Below are 22,783 nucleotides of genomic sequence, written 5' to 3' on the forward strand. Positions count from 1 at the left end.
TCTCAAAACATTTACAACTTATATACTTTTTAATTTCAAACACTTGTCTTGCCGAGCTAGACAAGACGAGCATTTGAGGTTAAAAAGTATATCAATTGTAATTTTCTTTAGAAAATAACCCATGGTTTTGCTAGATTAGACCCTTCTTTCCTTGGCTGTGATCGTTTAGAGCCATTTGAAGCTGCATTTAAACTGCATTTTGGAAGTTTAAACTCGGGCACACCATAGAAGTCCATTATATGGAGAAAAATCCTGAAATGTTTTACTCAAAAAAACTTAATTTCCTTACGACTGAAGAAAGAAAGTCATGAACATCTTGGATGACAACACTGTAAAAAAAAACTTAAGTTTAGCAGCTGCCTTAAAAATTTAAGTTAAAGTTAAATCAACTCATTTTTATTGTAATAAGTTAAAATGACTTGTAGTTTTAAGCTGATTTAACTTAAAATTTTAAGGCAGCTGCTGAACTTCTGGTGAAAACTTTTTACAGTGAAGGGGGAACATTACATGATTATATTTTGTGTGATGAACTACAGCTGAGTGAACTCACTCAATATTGTACATCCTCTAAAATCACTTCAACGCAACTTGTTTTAAAGCAAAAGTGACTCAAAGTCAGTTTAGAGAAAAGTTCTAGCATCATTTGTTTGCAAATGGAACTTGGTTTGATGTTGTTTTTAACTCATTTCTAGTTATTTTCCAATGCAGTGATATTCATTGTCCTTTATTGTAAAATATTTGTAGTTCTGGCATCCAATTAATGCCTAAACCAAGCCTTGTATAACTCCACCAGCACAAAATAACTGATGTAGCGGCTGACTGGAGGTCTTCAGGGAAGAGCAAGGTTTTATCTGTCAGGGCTCAGAAGGTGCCGCCAACGGGCCTAGTGTTTACCTGCTGCTGCCCACAGCGTAGACCAGCTGCCATCTCTAGAAACACCCTCTAATATCCTGCCAACTCCTGTCTGCCTGAATTCTGATCTGCACCTCAGACTTCAAGTGTGAGGGGAGCAGAACAAAACCAGAGTGCGTCGCGCAGCCCCCTGGCCTCTCGCACGGGCCCCACCACAGCATTGTTGCGGCCACAGCAACTGTCCCCATTCTGGGCCCAGGAGAGGGGAGGAAAACTATCTGTCAGGAGACTCTGCTGACCACCCGTGAAATAGCACTGAGGAACCCAGCAGAGGAATTTTTGAGGATTCAGGGCTGGTTAACTAAGACTAACTAAAGGTAACTGGGATTTCTGCAAATGGCAGATGTTTAATGTCAAATTATTCTAATCCACCAGCTCTGGACCACAAAACCTGTCATTAGGGTAATTTTTTTTTTTAATTGAGATTTATGCATCAAATGAAATTTGAATAAATAAGCTCGATTGGTGTATGGTTTGTTAGGATAAGACAATATTTGGCCAAATTGGCAAAAAAATCGAGAATATAATATTGATCGCCTTTAAAGTTGTCCAAATGAAGTTTTGATATTTTTACGGTAAGAAATTCACAAAATATCGTCATGGAACATGATCTTAACTTAATATCCTAATGATTTTTGGCATAAAAGAAAAATCAACAATTTTGACCCATACGGTGTATTTTTGGCTATTGCTACAATTATACCTGTGCTACTTAAGACTGGTTTTGTGGTCCAGGGTCACATATGATCTTCAAAAAATGACATCTTTACCTAATAAACTAACATCAGCACAATAAGTATTATTATTATTCATAATAATAATTAGAAAAATCATAGTTATTATCATTATTATTATTAATAACAATTATACAGATCATTATTGACACTGCTACAAATTATCGTAATGTATGTTCATAATTTATTTTCATCTGAAATGTCTTTTATTATAAACATAGACTCACCAATAAAGCATTTTAGGAGTCAAAACTTGTAAAACATTTCTTGCAAAACTGTCTGTGCTGCTTATATTAATTTTATTATTGGTTTTAATTGATTTTAATGTCAGAAGTAACAATTCTGCAGTTCTTGCAGTTCACCAGCAGGCGGTGCCACCAAACGACAAGAACCATCCCCCAGTTTCACCACAAGATGGTGTTTATGGTCTTCTTTTTAAACAGCTTTGTCTATAAAAATACTTTTGTCCATTAAAAAATTCTTGAAGATGAAGACAGTGATTTTGATTTGTCTTGTGTACTAAAATCATTGCCATTGCTATTTCAGCCCTGTTTATCTCACTTTAAAACTCTGAAGAACTCTAAGAATTCCACTCAAACTTTTCCACTCTGTGTTTTCTGGAATTCAATACAAAGAACTGTTCCAGAATTCTGTATCCAGTGAGAGTGATAGTGGTCCACTCGTATACAAACTGCACATGAAGACCACAAACCCCTTCATCAGGACTGCCTGTCTGCAGAAGATCATCATGGTGTGCTCACAGGAGGCCTCGGAGGGACTCTGAGTTTGCCATGGCTGTTGTAAGACTCCTGTCATCTCAGAAGGACATTGCTGTTGATCCACTCACATATTCTTTAAAGTCTGATGCCACGTTTAGTAAAGAGCACACCTGTAGAGGTGAGATGTGTTAGGCAGATATTATTTGGATGATTAACAGTTAAAACAACCTATTAGAAACAGTCAGTTTGCATTCTAACAAAGAGACAGTGGAACACATTTGATGACATTACCTGTCTAAACTTGGCACGCACCCTTTCCATGTCCTCTTGAAGTTTCTCATAATGAGGGTCCTCATATGGGAAGTTCTGGATCAATGCTATCAAAGATTCCATAGCTTTCAGCCTTTTTCTAGAAGAAGAGAGACATTCAGCAGTGAGATCAATAATCTAACTGTTGATTCCTGAGGAAAAGCAGTGTTTATACATACATGTACATACCTTGCTTTAACATCACTACTGTTTTGAAGGAGATGTTTCCATGCAAGGGCAAATCCATAATAAAAAGAAACCTGAAAACACAGAAATGGACAATCAGGTGTTTAATGCATTTTCCAAAACGGTTTCAATAGCTTACAAAAAGTAAACTTTATAATTAAAAGTGTAATTTATAAAACTGTATATATTTAACGATAAGAACACGGTCTATTTCACTAGTTAAAATTGCTTATTTCCCTGGATTTAAACATTCTTGGAAAATCTTTGGGATAATACAAGTACAAAAGTCAGCAAAATATCTAACACTGTTCTTGTGGTTTTGGGATATTTTAATAATAAAAAAAAATCGTACATATTGTGGCTTTAAAATCTTTTACATGGATTAAGGCATAACAATGCTTTCATTCGTGTCAAATGCATGTTCAGACGTGAGGCCCCAGAATTCAGTCATTGCGATAACACAACAGCAAACACCTGACACGGCTTTTCCAGAAGGCTACTCACATTATTCAAGCACAATCATTATAAATTTCAACCAACTAAAAGAAAACCTGTGAAGACATTTATTGCTAGTGTGGAAAGACTTTAATCTAAATAAACTGCATCATTATGCGTGTATCAGTGTATTTCACCTCTGCACCGAGTTTGGCTCCGTGTAGCAGCCCGTGATTTCTCCCCTCGATGGTTCCCTGTCGAGTTCCCTCCTCAAACCCTTCCTGATACCCTTCATCATGAAACCTAAGCAAAAGAGATTTTTAAACTTTGAACTTTAATACAGAAACATTTACAGTGAGGTCACTGAACTATACACGCACTGAACCTCTGAGAAAAAAACTCATCGGACATATTAGTTTATTAGTTATATAGCTAAATAACGCAGATTTTACCTGTCATCGGCCATGATGATGGAGTCAAATAAATCATCACTGTTGGACACGAAAGCCATTTTTTTACCAAAAAAAAAAATGATTTGGTTTTCTATCCCGAAGTCTTTACTGATGGAGACTAAGTTCCGGAATCGCTCTTCTTCGTTCCAGTTGGCCTGATGTTGACATTGAGGAGGCCGAACCACGGCGCCGTCTTCTGGAAGGGAAACTAAACTAACGTTAGGATCACTAAAATGTTTATGCTCGATCAAAATAAAGTGAGATGTCGCATTTGTTACAAACTGAAAGAAAGATTTTATATTGAATTGTAAAACAGAACATGCCATTTAATCATATTTACAGATTCGTAGCTTCATTTTAACTTTATTTACACTCAGAGCTAACTTACAGTAAGGACCAAGCCCTTGTTTTCAGATGACATAATCAAACAGGTAAGTTTTTCTTACTCCTCATTGATTGTAAATAAATAGTTATTCTTTTTGATCATAAAACAAGTCTGATTTGACGTCAAATTAATGTTTTTGGACATGCTAGCATGCTAGGTGGCTCAGAAAATCAGGTGGTCATCCATGGTGTTACCATAAGGTTGTAACACTGTTACAATGTGTGGTCCCATGGTAAATGCACTGGTTATGGGACAAATATCTACCACCTGTGAAAATAATTAGAGCACATATAATATATATTTGTATAGTTCACTTAAAATGTTTAAAACTGGGTGATAAACTGTACCTGACATGGCTTTTCAAACATTACTTCTTGTCATCAACTGTCAATTTGTTGGTACCCTTGGAAAATATGATCAAAGGAGGCTGTGAAAATAAATCTGCATTGTTAATTCTTTTGATCTTTTATTAAAAAAATTCACAAAAATCAAACCTTTTATTGAACTAAAACAATTCAAAATAAAATCTCACTATGAAATAAATGTTTTTTCTCAAATACACATTGGACCCAATTATTAACACCCATATTGTGTCATTATTATGTGTAAAATATCTCTGAAGTATATTCCCATTCATATTTACAATTCTGAGCACACCAGGGTGATTGGCTTCCTGTTTCACAGAAATATAAATATCACATATATATCACAATGACTAAAACCAAAGAATGTAGTTCTGATGTGCCGGTAAAGATAACTGAGCTTCACAAATTGGAAAGTGGCTTTAAGAAAAGAGCTAGAGCATTTCCACCATAAGGGCATTAATTAAGAAGAAAAAAATGAGCTTTTTAGCAGCAAACACTCAAGATGGGTTTTGATGCACACGGGATAAAAAAGTACCCCATGTGTACAATAAAAATACTGCTGTATTTTTGATGTTGACATCTTGTTTAGATGCGTGGCATCATAGATTTATCAAATAACATCAGAGAAAACCCCCAACCTGACTGTATCTGCTCGAAAGAGCCATATTTGGATCTTCCAACCGGACAATAATCCAAAAACAACACAAAAATGGGTCACTGGGCACAGAATCAAGTCTTACCATGGCCAGTCCTCTAACATGAACATAGAGCTGCACAATTAATCGTTAAAAGATCGCGATCTCGATTCGACCCCCCTCACGATCTTAATCCAGCATTTATACGATTCAGCCAATTATATTTTATTTATATTTTACAAAACTTTTGCTAGCCTAATTACTGACTGCTGTGAGCTGATGCAGTGACAGGTTCGCCGTTCTCTCCAACATTACTTAACCATTTAACCTTCATCTTAAGCGCACATTCTGTCAGATTCAATTCATGGCGCCTCTGTCTCAATACACAGGTCCTTTTAAAAAAATTAGCATATTGTGATAAAGTTCATTATTTTCTGTAATGTACTGATAAACATTAGACTTTCATATATTTTAGATTCATTACACACAACTGAAGTAGTTCAGGCCTTTTATTGTTTTAATATTGATGATTTTGGCATACAGCTCATGAAAACCCAAAATTCCTATCTCAATGCACTCAATACTTGGTCGGGAATCCTTTTGCAGAAATGACTGCTTCAATGCGGCGTGGCATGGAGGCAATCAGCCTGTGGCACTGCTGAGGTGTTATGGAGGCCCAGGATGCTTCGATAGCGGCCTTAAGCTCATCCAGAGTGTTGGGTCTTGCGTCTCTCAACTTTCTCTTCACAATATCCCACAGATTCTCTATGGGGTTCAGGTCAGGAGAGTTGGCAGGCCAATTGAGCACAGTAATACCATGGTCAGTAAACCATTTACCAGTGGTTTTGGCACTGTGAGCAGGTGCCAGGTCGTGCTGAAAAATGAAATCTTCATCTCCATAAAGCTTTTCAGCAGATGGAAGCATGAAGTGCTCCAAAATCTCCTGATAGCTAGCTGCATTGACCCTGCCCTTGATAAAACACAGTGGACCAACACCAGCAGCTGACATGGCACCCCAGACCATCACTGACTGTGGGTACTTGACACTGGACTTCAGGCATTTTGGCATTTCCCTCTCCCCAGTCTTCCTCCAGACTCTGGCACCTTGATTTCCGAATGACATGCAAAATTTGCTTTCATCCGAAAAAAGTACTTTGGACCACTGAGCAACAGTCCAGTGCTGCTTCTCTGTAGCCCAGGTCAGGCGCTTCTGCCGCTGTTTCTGGTTCAAAAGTGGCTTGACCTGGGGAATGCGGCACCTGTAGCCCATTTCCTGGACACGCCTGTACATGGTGGCTCTGGATGTTTCTACTCCAGACTCAATTCACTGCTTCCGCAGGTCCCCCAAGGTCTGGAATCGGTCCTTCTCCACAATCTGCCTCAGGGTCCGGTCACCTCTTCTCGTTGTGCAGCGTTTTCTGCCACACTTTTTCCTTCCCACAGACTTCCCACTGAGGTGCCTTGATACAGCACTCTGGGAACAGCCTATTCGTTCAGAAATTTCTTTCTGTGTCTTACCCTCTTGCTTGAGGGTGTCAATGATGGCCTTCTGGACAGCAGTCAGGTCGGCAGTCTTACCCATGATTGCGGTTTTGAGTAATGAACCAGGCTGGGAGTTTTTAAAAGCCTCAGGAATCTTTTGCAGGTGTTTAGAGTTAATTAGTTGATTCAGATGATTGGGTTAATAGCACGTTTAGAGAACCTTTTCATGATATGCTAATTTTTTGAGATAGGAATTTGGGGTTTTCATGAGCTGTATGCCAAAATCATCAATATTAAAACAATAAAAGGCTTGAACTACTTCAGTTGTGTGTAATGAATCTAAAATATATGAAAGTCTAATGTTTATCAGTACATTACAGAAAATAATGAACTTTATCACAATATGCTAATTTTTTGAAAAGGACCTGTACTGTACAACGCGGCATTCATTCACATCAAATGAAAACTCACGCAGCGGCGAAATTTCCACTGGGGAAACGCTTTTCAAAATCCCGTTGGTTTCCAATCACTTTCAAATGGTTTTGTTAAAGTAATCTCTGGTATTGTAGAATGTACGCTCAGCGCCGCCAAGAGTAAAACGAAACCAAAAATAAAACCCGCACGCGCATTCAAAAGCTATTTGCATTTAGAGAGCGACTCCCCAAAAATTAAGCTACATAAAATATCTAGGCTGTTATTAGTATGTGGGCTACGTTGTGTAGTTGTATAGATAGCTCTGTATCATGCTTGGAAAATTCAGTCTCTAATAGCTCTTTGAATATTGAAAGAGTAGTACTTTGATCGTGCCAGATTTATGGACCAGCAGAGCAATGGAACCATGAGCATGACGATCCATTAACCCCTTAACTGTTACTCCCATTTTTGAACAGAGACGTGAAAATGAAGAATTGAATCTTAAATCTTTATAATCCACGTACAAGAACATTTAGTAATATGATTTTGATGTACATTTTCCATGTTAATGCAATGTCTGATTTTAAAATGGCATTCCAAAGGATGAATTTTGAAATTTTAAGTTTTCATCTGATATATAATTTCTTATTATTTCTAAAGTGTAATAGGGAAAAGGCAACAAGAAAGTTTGTTTGTGAAAAAGGTCAGAACTCCTGTTATGAAGTAGATTTTTGAGGTGCACTCTTGTCATAAATTAATCTATGTAACTCTTGTCATAAATTATTTTCCTACATAATTTGTAACACAAAAAAAGTCAAATATTTATTTAGGAGCCTTAGACCTTTGCAACAATATATAGTTTGTCATGATTAGATTAGGATTTATTTGTAAAATGGTGAAGTAAACTTGGGCATTCCACAGAGTGGTGGTGACAGCCATAAAATGTTGATAGGCATGTGTTTCTAGCTAAGAATCTTTAAATCGCTTTACTCTGACATAATACCTTTGTATGTTTATTTTTTAATGTTTAATGGTGATTTTTTTTTACATTATTACATTATTTTTCATTATATTTCTTTACATTAAAGCAAAGATTATTTTGTCTTATTTTACTGCTATTTTACTGTTGTTTGATAACCTAATGTTCAGGAGTAAATCTTTAAAATAAAAAAGTTCTCCAGAATCGTGAGAGAATCGTGATCTTTATTCTGAGCAAAAAAAATCGTGATTCTCATTTTATTCAGAATCGTGCAGCTCTACATGAACCATATAGAAAATTAGTGAGGTTAACTGAAGAGATGCACCATCATGAAATTGGGAATGTGAAGGGTCTGGATTGATTCTGATTGAAGGAATGGTCTCTGATCTCTTGTCTGGTGTTCTCTAAACTTATTAGGAATTATAGGAGAAAACTCTCCTTAACTATGAGATGTTATTTTGGCAAATGGAGGTTTCAAAAAGTATTGAATAGGGTACCATTAATTGTGGCCAACATGTATTAGAGCAAAACATTTATTGCATTATGAGATTTCTTCCCATTTTAAATTCTTATTTTCCAAAGAAAGGTTAGATTTTTGTACATTTTTAAAATAAAAGATCAAATGGATAAACAATGCAGATTTATTTCCACAACCTTTTTTGAACATATTTACAAAGGGTACGAACAATTCTGACCACAACAGTGTATATATAGGCCCTATGCATAATCTGGGGCACTTTAAATTATATTTAACAGCGTTATCTCAAAATGCCATTAGATTTCTATGCCAGTAGAGGGAGCCACAACGTTACAAAAACTTTCCTATCCTATCCTTATCAATGTTGCAGACTATGTTATTCAAGGGCATCACACAAGGGCCCACAAATCTTTGTAAAAGTGACACATAGTCAGCAATATCAAGGATAAAACATATACATTTTTAAGTAGAGTAGTTTTTATTGATTCTAAAAATGAACAGATGCTGCTGCTGATATTTAAGAATGAAACCCTTCTATTTGATAAGTTGTTTTGCAGTAGATTTTGGGCACAGCCAAACTATTCAACCACATTTAGCATAGTAATTGGATTTTAAAATAATTTAACCATTGTAGAATTCCCTCTTTCAAAATAAAAATAAAAAATACAGAGGCTATAAAATATGCATTTTTACAGTGCATTCTAGGTTTAGCTAGCAAATACTATATTAGTAACTATAAAGTTTTAAACAATAATTGAAAAGCAAGGTCATCACAAATACATTGAAAAATAAATACATTTGGAGTGATTTTGTTTTTTGTTTCCAATCTATAACACTACATTTGTCCAGTGACTGTGTCTAGCATGCAGTTTGCTTTCACTGGACATTCTAGCATTTTCTCTTTCTGAAAGTCTTGCCCTATGCTCTGGTTCATGGCGGGACTGATTTTCTACAGTCTTCTGTTTCTCGACCTCTGGGTCATTTCCTTAGAACATCCACAAGTGATTGATCACTCCTCATCTTTTGTTAAAACTGGGGCTCTGGATCACAATTTGAGAGATCTTTCCAAAAGGGTCCATACTGTCTATTTCAAGGCCCAGCTGTTGGTCCTGTTCAGGGTCAACAGAAAAGTGCTGCTCCCCTGAAAGATGGTTGGTAGGTTCCTGAGAAAGTGTGCTGACCATGGGCAGGAACTGGGATGCAGCCGTCCCGTCATTACCGTGCAACTTGCTTTTTCCACCACCCAAATTCACAAGGGCTCCATGTTTGCTTGAGATGTAGATGTTGTAGCCATCTGGCATGATGCGTTCCAAAAAAGAGCAGTCCTCCTTTGTGTAAGTGAGCTGCAAAACAAAAGAAACAGAATGAAAACACATTTATGTAAAGAGTCACAATATGGATGTCTCGTTGACCCCACTCTGCATGTGTTTTAAGCTTTTTTGATTGCTCTTTGCACACGACACGGAGAGGCCAAGGTTGTTATTGCTGTTTCTTTTCAATGAGGTCTTAGCTATGCAAACATACCCCGCCATGGGCAAAGGTTGCTGCTATGACACCACTCAAATCAGCGTATTTGGAAATTTTTGTGAGAATCATTTTTTTGTATTCTGTTCTGATCAGTCAAGTAAATTGAGCAGTCAAGCAGTCTCAAGTCATATTTGCACTATTTAAAATTTGTGATCACTTGTTTTAATTGCCTTGGCAGCTATTCAATTTTAGTTTAATATCTAATAAGGAATGACAGTTTAGTCAAAGGACATTTACTCAAACGTATTCCTTTTTTTGAATTATATGCATGATGAATGTTTCTCATCTTGTCCTGAAATAATATTTGTGGTTATAACGTCAGATAGGAGTAATGAACCCATGACCAGAACATAATGTCAATAAGCTAGATGTCTGTGGCGAAATCGGCTTGTCTACACTTCCGCAGTCGTAAAGGACGTTGTGAGGTGACCTTAGCAAAACAAGGTTATCTCTGACCTATGTGTGTAGTTTTATTATGATTGGTGGCAGAGTGCCAAAGTTCCACTCTCTAAGAATAAAATTATTGTAATATCCAAGTGGTTCGAAAAAGAGTTTTAGAAAATGTCCAAACTTGTAACCTCAGTTGACCTCTAGAAAGGTTTCAAAACGGTGTTTCTGCAGTGATGCCATAGAAGAACCATTTTTGGTTCTCAAAAGAACCTTTCAGTGAACTGTCTTTAAATAACCATTTTTGAAGAACATTTTAAATATCTAAAGAACATTTTTCGACTATAAAGAACCTTTTCTGCATTTGAACAGTTCCATAGATGTTCAAATTCTTCAAGGAACCATCTATACCAATAAAGAAAATAGTTTTTAAGAGTAGGCTACCTAACCTCTAGTGTTTTTAAAATAATTGACATTATCTTATGGTCAGGAAACTAAATCATGCACTCTGGACGGGGGCGCCGCTCACAATTTTGGGCCCTATGACAAAATATTAGGTTGGGCCCCCCCACCACACCAAAGCAGATCTCTGGGGGCTCCTAAAGGGCGTGGGCCCTTAGAATTGTCCTAACTTTCCCCCCCTTAGCGGCACCCCTGACTCTGGAGAATATCTGTATGAATCAGAATCTTTCAGGCTCCAAGAATGAAATTTTAAAAGTGCACCTGCAAATACCCTTAAATGCAAATTTTTCAGCAAATAGGGTTATTTAGATATATAAGACTATTTTATAATAATGTACATTTTATCTGATTGTCAAACCTACCGATCCATACAGTTTTCCCATTCTGTCCATGCAGAGAAATCGGGAGCTTGCAACCCCTTTTATGGCAACACAGCCCGTATCCACCGGTCGGATCTCAACCAAACCTTTAGGAAACAAAACACGGTTTTTATAGAAGGCAATAAAGGCTTGTATTTAGTTCTGAGATGAAATTAAAAGCTCTAAAATCTGCATTTGGTCAGAAAATGGCTCGCAGGTTTGACATGAATAAGATAGGCTAGGAATCGAAGATGCTTGTCAACATTTAACTTCCAGTCGCAATGCTAATATTTGCATAAAATTGCGGAGTAGCGAAAAGCATAGTGCATGTTGCAGAATGATATAATGATGCATGACATTATTTACATTATATGCATGACATTAATTATTATTATTACTATTATTATTTATTAATAATGCGATTTGAAGAAAGTGTGACTTATGTAGCCCCTTTCTATGACTAAGACTTAGGAATTACCACTTTTTTCATGTTTAAAGTCGAACATGTCTAGGTGGTGTAACTCTGCAGATTGTAGTAAAGAAAAAAAAGGTTTAAATGAAACGCTGGGAATCAGTTACAAGACATGTAGTCTTTTATCAATCGTGTACTATTAGGCTATTATTATATCAAAAATGTAAACAATATTATTAATATTTTCAGAACGAAAACCGTAAATCATAAAAAAAAACATAACGACTCAATTATGTGCAAACACGTGCTTTTTTACTTGATGGTTAGGCTATCCTACACCACTTGACATTTATAGCATATGCTTAACAAATTAAATAAACATAAATAAATAAAAATAACACTTCTAATAAATCAGCACGTGTGTTTTAAAATGCATTTTAAAGATTTGATAACGTATCATCTCATTTCTCAATGACTCACATACGTGAAACTCTTGAGATGACAGTGATTTGAACTGCTGTCACTTACTGTCCGAACTTTGCATGTACGATCCACTTATTTCCCCGTCTGTGTTTATTTGCAGATGTAAACCGTGTCTGGCTGCATACAGATGTCGGAGCCGGACGGCTTCTCCCCAGTCATTTGCCAAATGTGGACCAGAGTCGGGCAACGGGAGGCTCTCCACGCCGATGCTACTTCCACAAAGAGTGACAAAGAGTAAGAGGAGCATTATTAAATTCTGTCTGTATGTAATAATAATAGGCTGTCTTGTTCTAATATGAAACCTGCGCACTCTGCCTTTGTATTGCTCTGTTTTGGCGCAAGCCCTGCAACTGGCCTTTAAATTGTCCTCTTATCAGATCAATCGATAAGCATTTCCCCTCTTTGGCAGTTCTGGGAACAGGGTAACACACCCCGCTGGACATCCAACACACCATGAAGACGGAATAAATGACCGAACTTTATTCTGTTATTGTTTTATTCTAACTCATCTGAGATGCGTATACCACCATTTTTATATCAAAATAATCTTGCTTTCAAGAGAGACATTCCGAGGAGCACGCAGTAAAACTGCGTTAGACTTACGTTCGAACTGCGTTTGATGTAAAGAAAAATGATCATTTTATATTAGCGTGCTACATTGTTTCATATTCATGTAAGTTCGGAACATTTAAGAAGTGTCAAACTAATTTAAAACGTTACTTAAAAATCATGATAAACTGGATCAAATATTAAAAGGTATTGAAATAAAATTGTTTAAAATTGTTAATTGTTTATTTAAAATACTTATTTAGAGACAAGCTTATTACAAAACAACATGCCAAGTATTCATGCCAGCCAGCGTTTTATTTATTTTTTTATTTTTTTACTCTCGGAATTTCATTTCATAATTTAATAAGCGTTTTTTTTTTTTTTTTTTTATAATCACCTGACAATTGCAAAGGATATGACTTTAAGCCAGGAAGGGAAAAAGCTAATAATTGTTGTATTTTTAACGTATTCTTGAATGATCATAAGAAAAGAAAAATAAATAAATAAATAAAAAGGCTTAACCTACTATAGCACATTTGCTCTGTATTTTGTGAATGACTGAGTCCGCTGGATTTACAGAGAAGTTAAAGAGTAATTTTAAGTAAATATTCCCATTCATGAAAATGCTAAAAATGACCTATGTGCTTTTCCGTTGAATTAGTTATTTATTTATTTTTTTTATCAACGGCCTTAGCCTAGAAGTCTTTGCAGATATGTTATAACTTATATTATCCCTCTGCAAGGTGTTTTAAAATTCCCAGACAGCCTTGGCGGAGTTTTTGCAATTCCACTTCGTTGCATTGATCGCTAGATGGCGCTGTGTAATCGCTGCTTTTTGCCAATTTTGTTGCTCCATAAGATTTTTGGACTTGAATGACTCAGGAGAGTCGAAAAACGACATGTACTGAATGAAAAGGCATTCTTAATAATAGAAAATATACTTTTATTTCAAACCTTTACTTCATATCACACAAAGCTCAGGAAGTGAAATAAGCTGAATAAATAAGCTTTCTATTATTGTATGGTATAATATTTGGCTGAGATACAACTATTTGAAAATCTGGAACCTGAGGGTGCAAAAAATAAATAAATAAATAAATAAATAAATAAAACACAGTTCGCAATGCATATTACTAATCAAAAATTAAGTTTTTGATATATTTACGGTAGGAAATGTGCAAAATATCTTCATGGAACATGATCTTTACTTAATATCCTAATGATTTTTGGCATTAAAGAAAAATCTGTAATTTTGATCCATACAATGTATCGTTGGCTATTGCTACAAATACACCCGAGCTACTTACGCCTGGTTTTGTGGTCAAGGTTCACAAGTAAAAAATAAATGAATGATGCATTTGTTACCCATAGAATTTCCATCATTATCTCATCATTTGTGTGACATTTATGTATTCATTATTATAAGTATTCAGTGATGTCACTTCATTTGAAAAGCTTGGCTTTGTGCTTTTTGTCAAAACTGTGCAGAGGAAGTGATGTAAGTCTGAATGCTGACCTATGCTGTCATTCAGATTGCTCCAGAAAATTCTGGTGCCTCTGCACCCCAAACAGAGGAACTCTGTAATTCACACACCGGGTCGTTCACTGGTCACTCTCTATTGTCTAACAATCACATTTTCATGAAAGTTACCATTTCGAACTAAACCCATTGAGCTGTGCAAGAAAATGATGTATAATTGATTATGTAATGCAGACCCAGTAGATCAAAGGTCCTTGTCTGGATGTATTTTGTAATACTTCCACATTGCCTCTTAATCAACTCTGTTCTGAACAAGCAAACAAGGGATGTTTAATCATGACAGACGTATTGTATAGAATATGATTACCCTTAAATAGAGGCTGCGAACATGTTATTTTTGTGCAAAGTTGTGCATTGGAGTATTTTGTGCTACGTGGGGAGATCCCCTGTTAAGTAAACAAGGATAATCACATGTAGCGTTTACTTTTGGGTCAATGCTGCTTTATGACGCACATAAGAGTAAAATACATATTGCCAGTGGTTAACACAGTTTGACCTCCTTCATTTCAACTGCCCCCTTTATTGAAGTGAAAACTCACCTATAATATAACAGTTCTAATGACAAGTCAATGTGCACCTTGTTATAAATTCCCACAAAACATACTGATTGTGTAAGCTGGATTACATAAGCGAAATCTTATTTCTTACTTGATTCTACTATATATTTAAAAATGCTTAGAATCAGACTACGGCTACTTTTTTATTTATATAATTACTTAATATTGACAGGATGGCAGTAAATTATTTATAAATCATTGATTCTCGCTAATTCCTCTTGTTTGGAAAGTCATCCAGTTTTGTCTTGTCAGGTGGCTATAATGAAAAATTAGGTCAAACAGCATAAACAAATATATTATATAAATATTTTGTTTTTATATTCAGATTTATTTATTCCTTCACAAACACCAGTTTGATAAACCCTGACATAATGTAATGTTTAATGCACTTTATATAGCTTTATTCTCTCTTTGTATTTTTATATAACTATGCTTCAATATTGCCTTAAATCAAAGTGATAAACGAGTTATAGGTCAAAAGTAATCTAAAAGTAATCAAAAACTAGTTTGTTATAGTCTAATTTGTGTCAGTAATGAGCTACAATTTCTAAGTAATCTAACAATAATAATCTAATTAATAAATATACAGTACCAGTCAAGATTTTTAATGTTTTTTTTAAAGTCTTTTCTATTTACCAAGCCTGCATTTATTTGATCCAAAGTACAGCAAAAACTTTTACACATTTTTACTATTTAAAATAACTGTTTTCTATTTAATATATTTTAAAATTTAATTTATTCCCGTGATTTCAAAACTGAATTTTTAGCATCATTACTCCAGTCATATGAGCCTTCAAGATATCATTCTGATATTCTGATTTGCCACTCAAAAAACATTTATTATTATTATTATTATTATTATGATTATGATGATGAAATCAGCTGAATAGAATTGTTATATTAATTGCTATATAAAAGTATTAATTTCTTTATTTTCTATACATATTGTTCCCACCCTTTTACAAAAGCTTTTTTATTTAAGATAAACGCTGACCTTTAGATCTTTCTATTCATCAAAGGATCTTGAAAAAACTCAAATGTTTTAAATTTTGATAATAATAATAATATTAATAATAATGTTTCTTGAACAGCAAATAGCATATTACAAAGATTTCTAAAAGATCATGTGACACTGAAGACTAGAGTAATGATGCTGAAAATTCAGCTTTGAAATCACAGGAATAAATTACTTTTTAAAATATAAAAAAATAGAAAACAGGTATTTTAAATAGTAAAAATGTTTCAAACCTTTACTGTTTTTGCTGTACTTTGGATCTAATAAATGCAGGCTTGGTGAGCAGAAGAGAATTTTTTTTAAAAACATAAAAAATCTTACTGTTCAAAAACATTTGACTGTTAGTGTATAAGAACCGCAAGTGTTTAAATGTCTGTAACACTACTACAATACATAGATCTATGTAGATGAAAAATGTTGTCAAGTGCTATTAAACATACTGTAAATATATGCAATATGTTTATAAACTTTGTACACTGGTTGACCTTTTCTAATACTAGTTTGGAAAAATTGTAGTATTATCATGATAGTATGATAGTAGATATTAAATTATTTTGCATCAAGAGGCAATGACCATAGCAAAACTGTGTTGCCATCACAAATTAAACTCCCTCTAATGATGCCAATGTATATGTAAAATACACAGTTTCACTTTTTTTTTAAGTTGTTCATTTAAATAGTTTCATATGTTTGAGTAATGGATTTATGGGATGAATACCCTTGTGTCTGGACAACACAAAAACAAGAAAGATTTCGATTTGCCACTTTTCAGCTCAATAAACTCAACAACTTCCTAAACACCAAGTAAAATTTAGTATCTGAAATGTATTGATATCTGTTAGTTGAACAGTGCATATGTGACCCTGGACCACAAAACCAGTCATAAGGTAAAATTTTACAAAACTGAGATTTATACATCATATGAAAGCTCAATAAATAAGCTTTCTATTGATGCATAGTTTGTTAGGATAGAACAATATTTGACCGAGATACATCTATTTGAAAATCAGGAATCTGAGGGTGCAAAAAAATCTAAATACTGAGAAAATCACCTTTAAAGTTCTCCGAATTAGGTTCTTAACAATGCATTTTACAAATCAAAAATTACATTTTGATATATTTACAGTAGGAATTTTACAAAATATCTTCATGGAACATGATCTTTACTTAATTTCCTAATGATTTTTGGCATAAAAGAAAAATCAAAAATTTTGACCCATGCAATGTATTTTTGGCTATTGCTACAAATATACCCCAGCGACTTAAGACTGGTTTTGTGGTCCAGGGTCACATATTTGTTTCATGTACATCCCATGGCAGTCTCAGTGTTGTAAAAAGCAGCTGTGTTTTTGAGGCCACAACAATTTCTACTTTTGTGTTGCCCTCTTGTGGAAACCGCGATGCTTTGCTTCAAGTGCATTGTGCAGAACAGACTTACAAAGTCATATCAACATGGTTCATGCAGCCCTTTATATGTCTATCCTCAGTTTTCTTAATAATCCAGAGGATGTTTTGCAATTAATTCCAGTGTTAGATTACATGCTTGAGCTCTATATGGTCATATAGGGTTGGTTGAGGTGGTTTTGTTTATGTTGGTGAAACACAGGTTTGATTAAACCTTAGAAGTATTTGTATGCCGGTGCTGCATGCAGGTAGTCACTACTCGCTTTGAAGCCCTCAAAGTGTGTTTTGACTAGGTGTCTCTTGTTCCATGTTGTGCCAACATGACCCACTTTGTTGGTGTTACTTTAATTAAAGCCATGTGGAATCCTCCGCTCTTGTTCTGTACAAAGGTCTGGGCCTTTAAAGCTATAAAGTTCAGGGAGCTTTACTGTGCTTTTTTTCTTCAGTTGATCTTTGCTGCAAATAATGGTTCATATACTGCAAAATACTATTTTAGTCTTTCTACTTAGAATCTTCACAATTGACAGTTTACCCAAAAAAATGAAAATTCTCTCATCATTTATTTTTTCATAAGTTCTTCGAAATCTGTATTAATTTCTTTCTTGTGTTGAAGGAAGAATGCTGGTAACGAAACAGTTACTGCTCCGCATTGACTTCCATAGTATGCAAAAAATACTATGGGAGTCAATGGGGACCAGAAACTGTTTGGTTACCTGCAATCTTCAAAATAGTTATTTTGTGCTCTACAGAGGAAATAAACTCATGCAGGTTTGTTCTGAACAGTTAAACTTAGCACTGTTCTTTAGAAAAATCCTCCAGGCTCTGCAGATTCTTCAGTTTTCCAGCATCTTTTGCATTTTTGAACCCTTTCCAGCAGTGACTGTATGATTTTATAATGTATGAAATGTATGAAAATAATTGAGGGACTTAAACACAACTAATAAAAAAGGTTCAAATATTCACTTATGCTAGAAAACACAATGCATTAAGAGCCAGGGGGTGAAAACTTTTGAACAGGATGAAGGTGTCCAATTTTTTCCTATTTTGTTGAAATATCTTTTTTTTTTTTTTTTTCATTTAGAACCGCCCTTCGGAAGCAACAGAAGATACTTGCATGTTTCACGGAAGACAAATTAAGTGCAATTTACCATGATCTTCAAATTCAAAAAGTTTCACCCCCCAGCTCTTAATGCATCTTGTTTCCTTCTAGAGCATCAGTGAACATTTTAACCTTTATTAATAGTTGTGTTTGAGTCCTTCAAATGTCCTCAGTGTGAAAAGATGTATTTAAAAATCATACAGTCACTGATGGAAAGAGTTCAAATATGCGGAAGATGCTGGAAAACTGAAGAATCTGCAGAACCTGGAGGATTTTTCTGAAGAACAGTGCTCAGTGTAACTGTTCTGAACAAACAAGAGACTCATGAAAAACCCAAAAAACACAAAAAAAAAAACAACAAAAAAAAAACAATCGTAGATCATCTAAGTAACCACACACAATATTAAGAACCAAGGGTTCCCAAACTTTTGAAGGGGGTTATTTTAATATTTTCTATTTTTTTTTTTTTTGTATGTAAACATCTTTTATGTCAAATATCTTACTTAGGACAGTACTAAATAAAATCTCTCTTATTTTGTTACAGTTATTCTAGGGATAGGACGATACAGTACACTGCCCTCTAAAAGTTGGGAAACTCCCCTGGCAAAGTGTGGTTTTGGACGATATCAGCATAGTGTGAATCATCTTTGAGCAATCCTTCAGGAGGCTTGGAGTAATATATCAAGTCAATGTTTGAATAAACTGACAGCTTGGATGCCTAGATTATATTTTAATGAATCGAAAATGTAACTTTTTTGTATGTATAATCTGTTTATGTAATAAAATATGTTTTCGTAGTTTGTGTTCTCCCTTATCAGTGCAAAATTATGACAAATTAAAAAGGATTCATGCAAATATTGCCCAAAACCCACTTTTCTAGGGCGTTTCTAAACTTTTGGAGGGCAGTGTACCTCCTGATTCAATACTATCACCATACTTGGGTGCCAATACCATATGTATTGCAATTTTTTTTAATAAGAATTTCAATTCTACAAGTATTGCAATTCAACGAAAGAGTAGAAAAAATACTTTCTGAAATAAAATAAAGTGCTATGTTACTTTGCAAACCGTTTTAGTCATGTTTTCCCGGCAAAACAAATTTTACTTTGTTTACTGCAAAGTATATTTTGGTCATCCCATTAAAAATAACATTCAAATTTGATCATTTTAGAGCTTTAAAGTGCTGGAAATACTTATGTTAAATGCTGGAAAGATATTAAAAAGGTGCTTGAATTTCTCTCTCAAAGGTTGTACAAACCCTGAAATTAATAATGTATTATTATTTCTACCACAACACCATGGTTATAGTTAGCATTAGGCCTAATACTTCAGGTTTTCTGAGATAAGTCAGCACTGTTTACAACAGACTTCTGGGCAGAATTCGAATGATTCTCACTAGATCTCACAGCACTGTGCAGTAACAGTGTCGCAAAATCAACTTGGCTCCCAAAAAAAGCTGTTTTGAGCTCGGACAAGTTTGTTTGCTTCGCGGTCCAGGCTGATAAACTGTTTCGAAAATGTTCCGCTTTCGTTTCGTTTGTCGTTAGATGTTTCTCATATGCAACAGAAATGGCAGTGCTTATGATTTGAACAACGCAGTGGTCACACCAGTACGACCGCTCACAAAAATGAGTCCCACCGGCAGAAAAAATGGTCGCAAAACATCTGGAGCCCTGAGAGAGTAGATGGCTCTGCATGCTTTCAAATCGCTCTCACAGTACTTTGATGTCATACGCCAATTGTCTGCGTGGTGCTGCTTAAAGTGCAAACCATTTATGCATTTCGCCCTCTGTTGGAATAAAAGCGGTAACTTGTCCGCACCACCTTTTAGGAAAAGTAAAATAATTAAATATAAATAGATTCTGAGGCAAACCAATCGATTTTTGAAGGGGTCATCGGATGCCCATTTTCCACAAGTTCATATGATTCTTTAGGGTCTTAATGAAAAGTCTATAATATACTTTGGTTAAAAATTCTTAATAGTAGTGTAAAAAAAAAAAACAGCCTTTTACCTTGTCAAAATCCGCTCTGCAAAAAAAATCAACTAATTTTAAGACATGGCCCCTTTAAATGCCACCGAGCTCTGCTCGCCCCGCCTCTCTTTGGGATTATGAGACATACCCCCGGTTTCACAGACAAGGCTTAAAGTCCCCCTGAAATCAAAATTAAAGTTTTTTGGCTTTTAGTATGAATATATTAGCCTTAAGATTATCTATAAGCTAGTGTGCTTCAAAACAATGACAAAATTTGCGTTTACAAGATATGAGCATTCAAAACTTACAGTCTCGTCACTTCCGCCAATATGAATCAAGGATTTGGATGATATCACCGTGCACTTCAGTTTCTAATCAAACGTTCTGTCCAATCAAATCCTCTCTAGAGTCCGTAGTGTCCCGCCCCCTACACAGAGACGCAATACACGGAGCAGATCATATGTGCGATCGACATGTATTAAACTACACAGCCTCAGCATGATTATGATCACTATTTCGTTTTAGCAAGAGTTTCATATTGAACCTGTGGGTGATTTATTAGTCTGTGGCTGTCATAAGCTTACAAATGCGGCTTTACTGAGCTCAATGGCTCTGGCCGGAGCAGATATAAATGGAACGCTATTGGCTATTCAAAATTAGTGGGCGGGGCTGGGCGATATGTTTTTGTTTCAGTTAAAAGTACGTCACCACATAGAATAACGCTGCGTGTTTCAAGGCACTTCAGTGGACCTTTAAGCCTAGTCCTAGACTAAAATGTAAGTCTGAGCTGTTTCAACTGAAACAAAATTGCACTGATTGATCTTAAAATATATCAGTGCCTTTGTTTTGTCTCAAGATGCACACATGTAATGTTTTTTTCCAAGCATGTTTATAAAAATGACTTAAATGTCCTAATTGAACTATGGCCTAATCCTGGCTTACGTCTAAACCCTGTCTGTGAAACCGGGCCATAATGTTTACTTTAGCCACATTTAGCCGCATTTAGCCACAAAAACTTGCCAACAAGCACATTATTAAGAATGGCCATTCACAAAGATGCATAAAAAAAACCTTTATACTCACTTCTGTGAGTGCTGTGGGTGAAGCTGTATCAGGAACGATTCGCACGAACATAGAGCATATCGTTTGGGATCGGCGTTTTCCTTTTAAAAACGAAAGTAACGTTTTCCTCTGCGTCTTCAGTAAATGACGACTGCTGTGTTCATTATTACATCCAACAACAGAACACCTCAATCGCTCAATCGGAGACATTCTTGTCTGCACCTGAGTCACACAATGGCCATCGGAGTCGGACTGTTTCAACTCTATGAGGGCGGGTCTAAAGTAAGGCGCTCATGTCAATCTACTCTCTGGGAGCGGCCTCTGTCGGTGTGCCGTCACACCGACAAGAAGCTGAGATTGACCTGATTTTAAAAAGGGGATATTACTTTTAAAGATTAAAAAAAATACTACCGGGTGGATTTTTATCATTGTAGGGTGGTTGTGTACACAAACTGCCAACACACATTAATGTGCAAACGACATGTAAAAGTTAATTTTGCATCCGATGACCCCTTTAAATCATTTCAAAAAGAATCGCGATAGTTAGGTGAATCGATTTTTTTTCCCACCCCTAAATTATTCTAATTTTCACAGATTCTGCAAGGGGTTTCCAAACGTTCGCATGCCATTGTATTTGCTATTTCTTCGTAATTTCCTAGTAAATTTACTAGCCATATCTGAGTGAAATCTGTTTTTTGACTCTCTAACAAGACCTACCCAACAAATTCTTGGCAAAAAAAAAGGGTCTAAACCTAAGGCACTGCTTAGATCCAATGAAGAACCTTCATTTTTGAGCTTTCATATAAAGCACCTGTATATTCCCAGACAGGAGCAACTTGTTTCAAGTTCAAGTTCCCTTGGGAAAGGTGAGAAACTGGAGGTTTCATGAAGTTTCAGGGCTTCCCCTCAGTGCTAGAAGATGCGGAATAGAAAGTGACTGGCAGGTTCCCTCCTCCCCCCTCGACATGCTGGCCAGCCGGCCCCATGATTACAGGGTAAGAGTCGGAGTCATTTCCCCTCTGCTAAAGCCCCAGCATACACCTCTAAACATGGTGGAAGTACAAGGGGGTTAGGATGTTGTTCGCAGCTGTTTGAAGTGCCTTGTCTTTATGGGCAAACATCTGGAGTATCCCAAACAGACAACTTACAGCTGGCCCTACAAAGAGGGCACAAGGCACAAACACCCTATCTAAATACAACTCTCAGGCAGACTGCCTCAGGCATCCGAGTCCCTGTACTCTCCCTCTGTAGCAACATGCAAAAACAAACCGCAAGTGCTGATATTTACATGTGCAGAAAAATGCACTGATAGCGATTACAAATTATTTCTGTTTATAATTATAAAATTTCATTGGAAAGATATCTGTTTTATCTTTTATTAAGTGCTGTATACCTGTGGGTTCACTTTTGAAAAGCTTTGTGTTTATGTTTGTTTGGTAGCAGGTGTGTGTTGGTATAACAGTGATTGT

General features: G+C 35.7%; 2 protein-coding genes across 2 annotated transcripts; both read right to left on the reverse strand.

Annotated features, from left to right (window-relative positions):
• Positions 1-468: 468 nt before the first annotated feature.
• On the reverse strand, positions 469-3,890 carry lto1 (LTO1 maturation factor of ABCE1). Its single transcript, XM_073837456.1, has 5 exons — positions 3,748-3,890; positions 3,493-3,598; positions 2,864-2,934; positions 2,657-2,774; positions 469-2,535 (listed from the first exon to the last, which is right to left on the reverse strand). The coding sequence occupies exons 1-5, from the start codon at positions 3,804-3,806 to the stop codon at positions 2,464-2,466; spliced, it is 426 nt and encodes a 141-aa protein (XP_073693557.1). The 5' UTR covers positions 3,807-3,890; the 3' UTR covers positions 469-2,463.
• Positions 3,891-9,501: 5,611 nt separating this feature from the next.
• fgf19 (fibroblast growth factor 19) lies at positions 9,502-12,362 on the reverse strand. Its single transcript, XM_073835698.1, has 3 exons — positions 12,161-12,362; positions 11,224-11,327; positions 9,502-9,828 (listed from the first exon to the last, which is right to left on the reverse strand). The coding sequence occupies exons 1-3, from the start codon at positions 12,360-12,362 to the stop codon at positions 9,502-9,504; spliced, it is 633 nt and encodes a 210-aa protein (XP_073691799.1).
• Between the last annotated feature and the right edge of the window lie 10,421 nt (positions 12,363-22,783).

Source organism: Garra rufa, chromosome 3 (genome assembly GCF_049309525.1).
Source record: "Garra rufa chromosome 3, GarRuf1.0, whole genome shotgun sequence".
NCBI classification, from domain to species: Eukaryota; Metazoa; Chordata; class Actinopteri; order Cypriniformes; family Cyprinidae; genus Garra; species Garra rufa.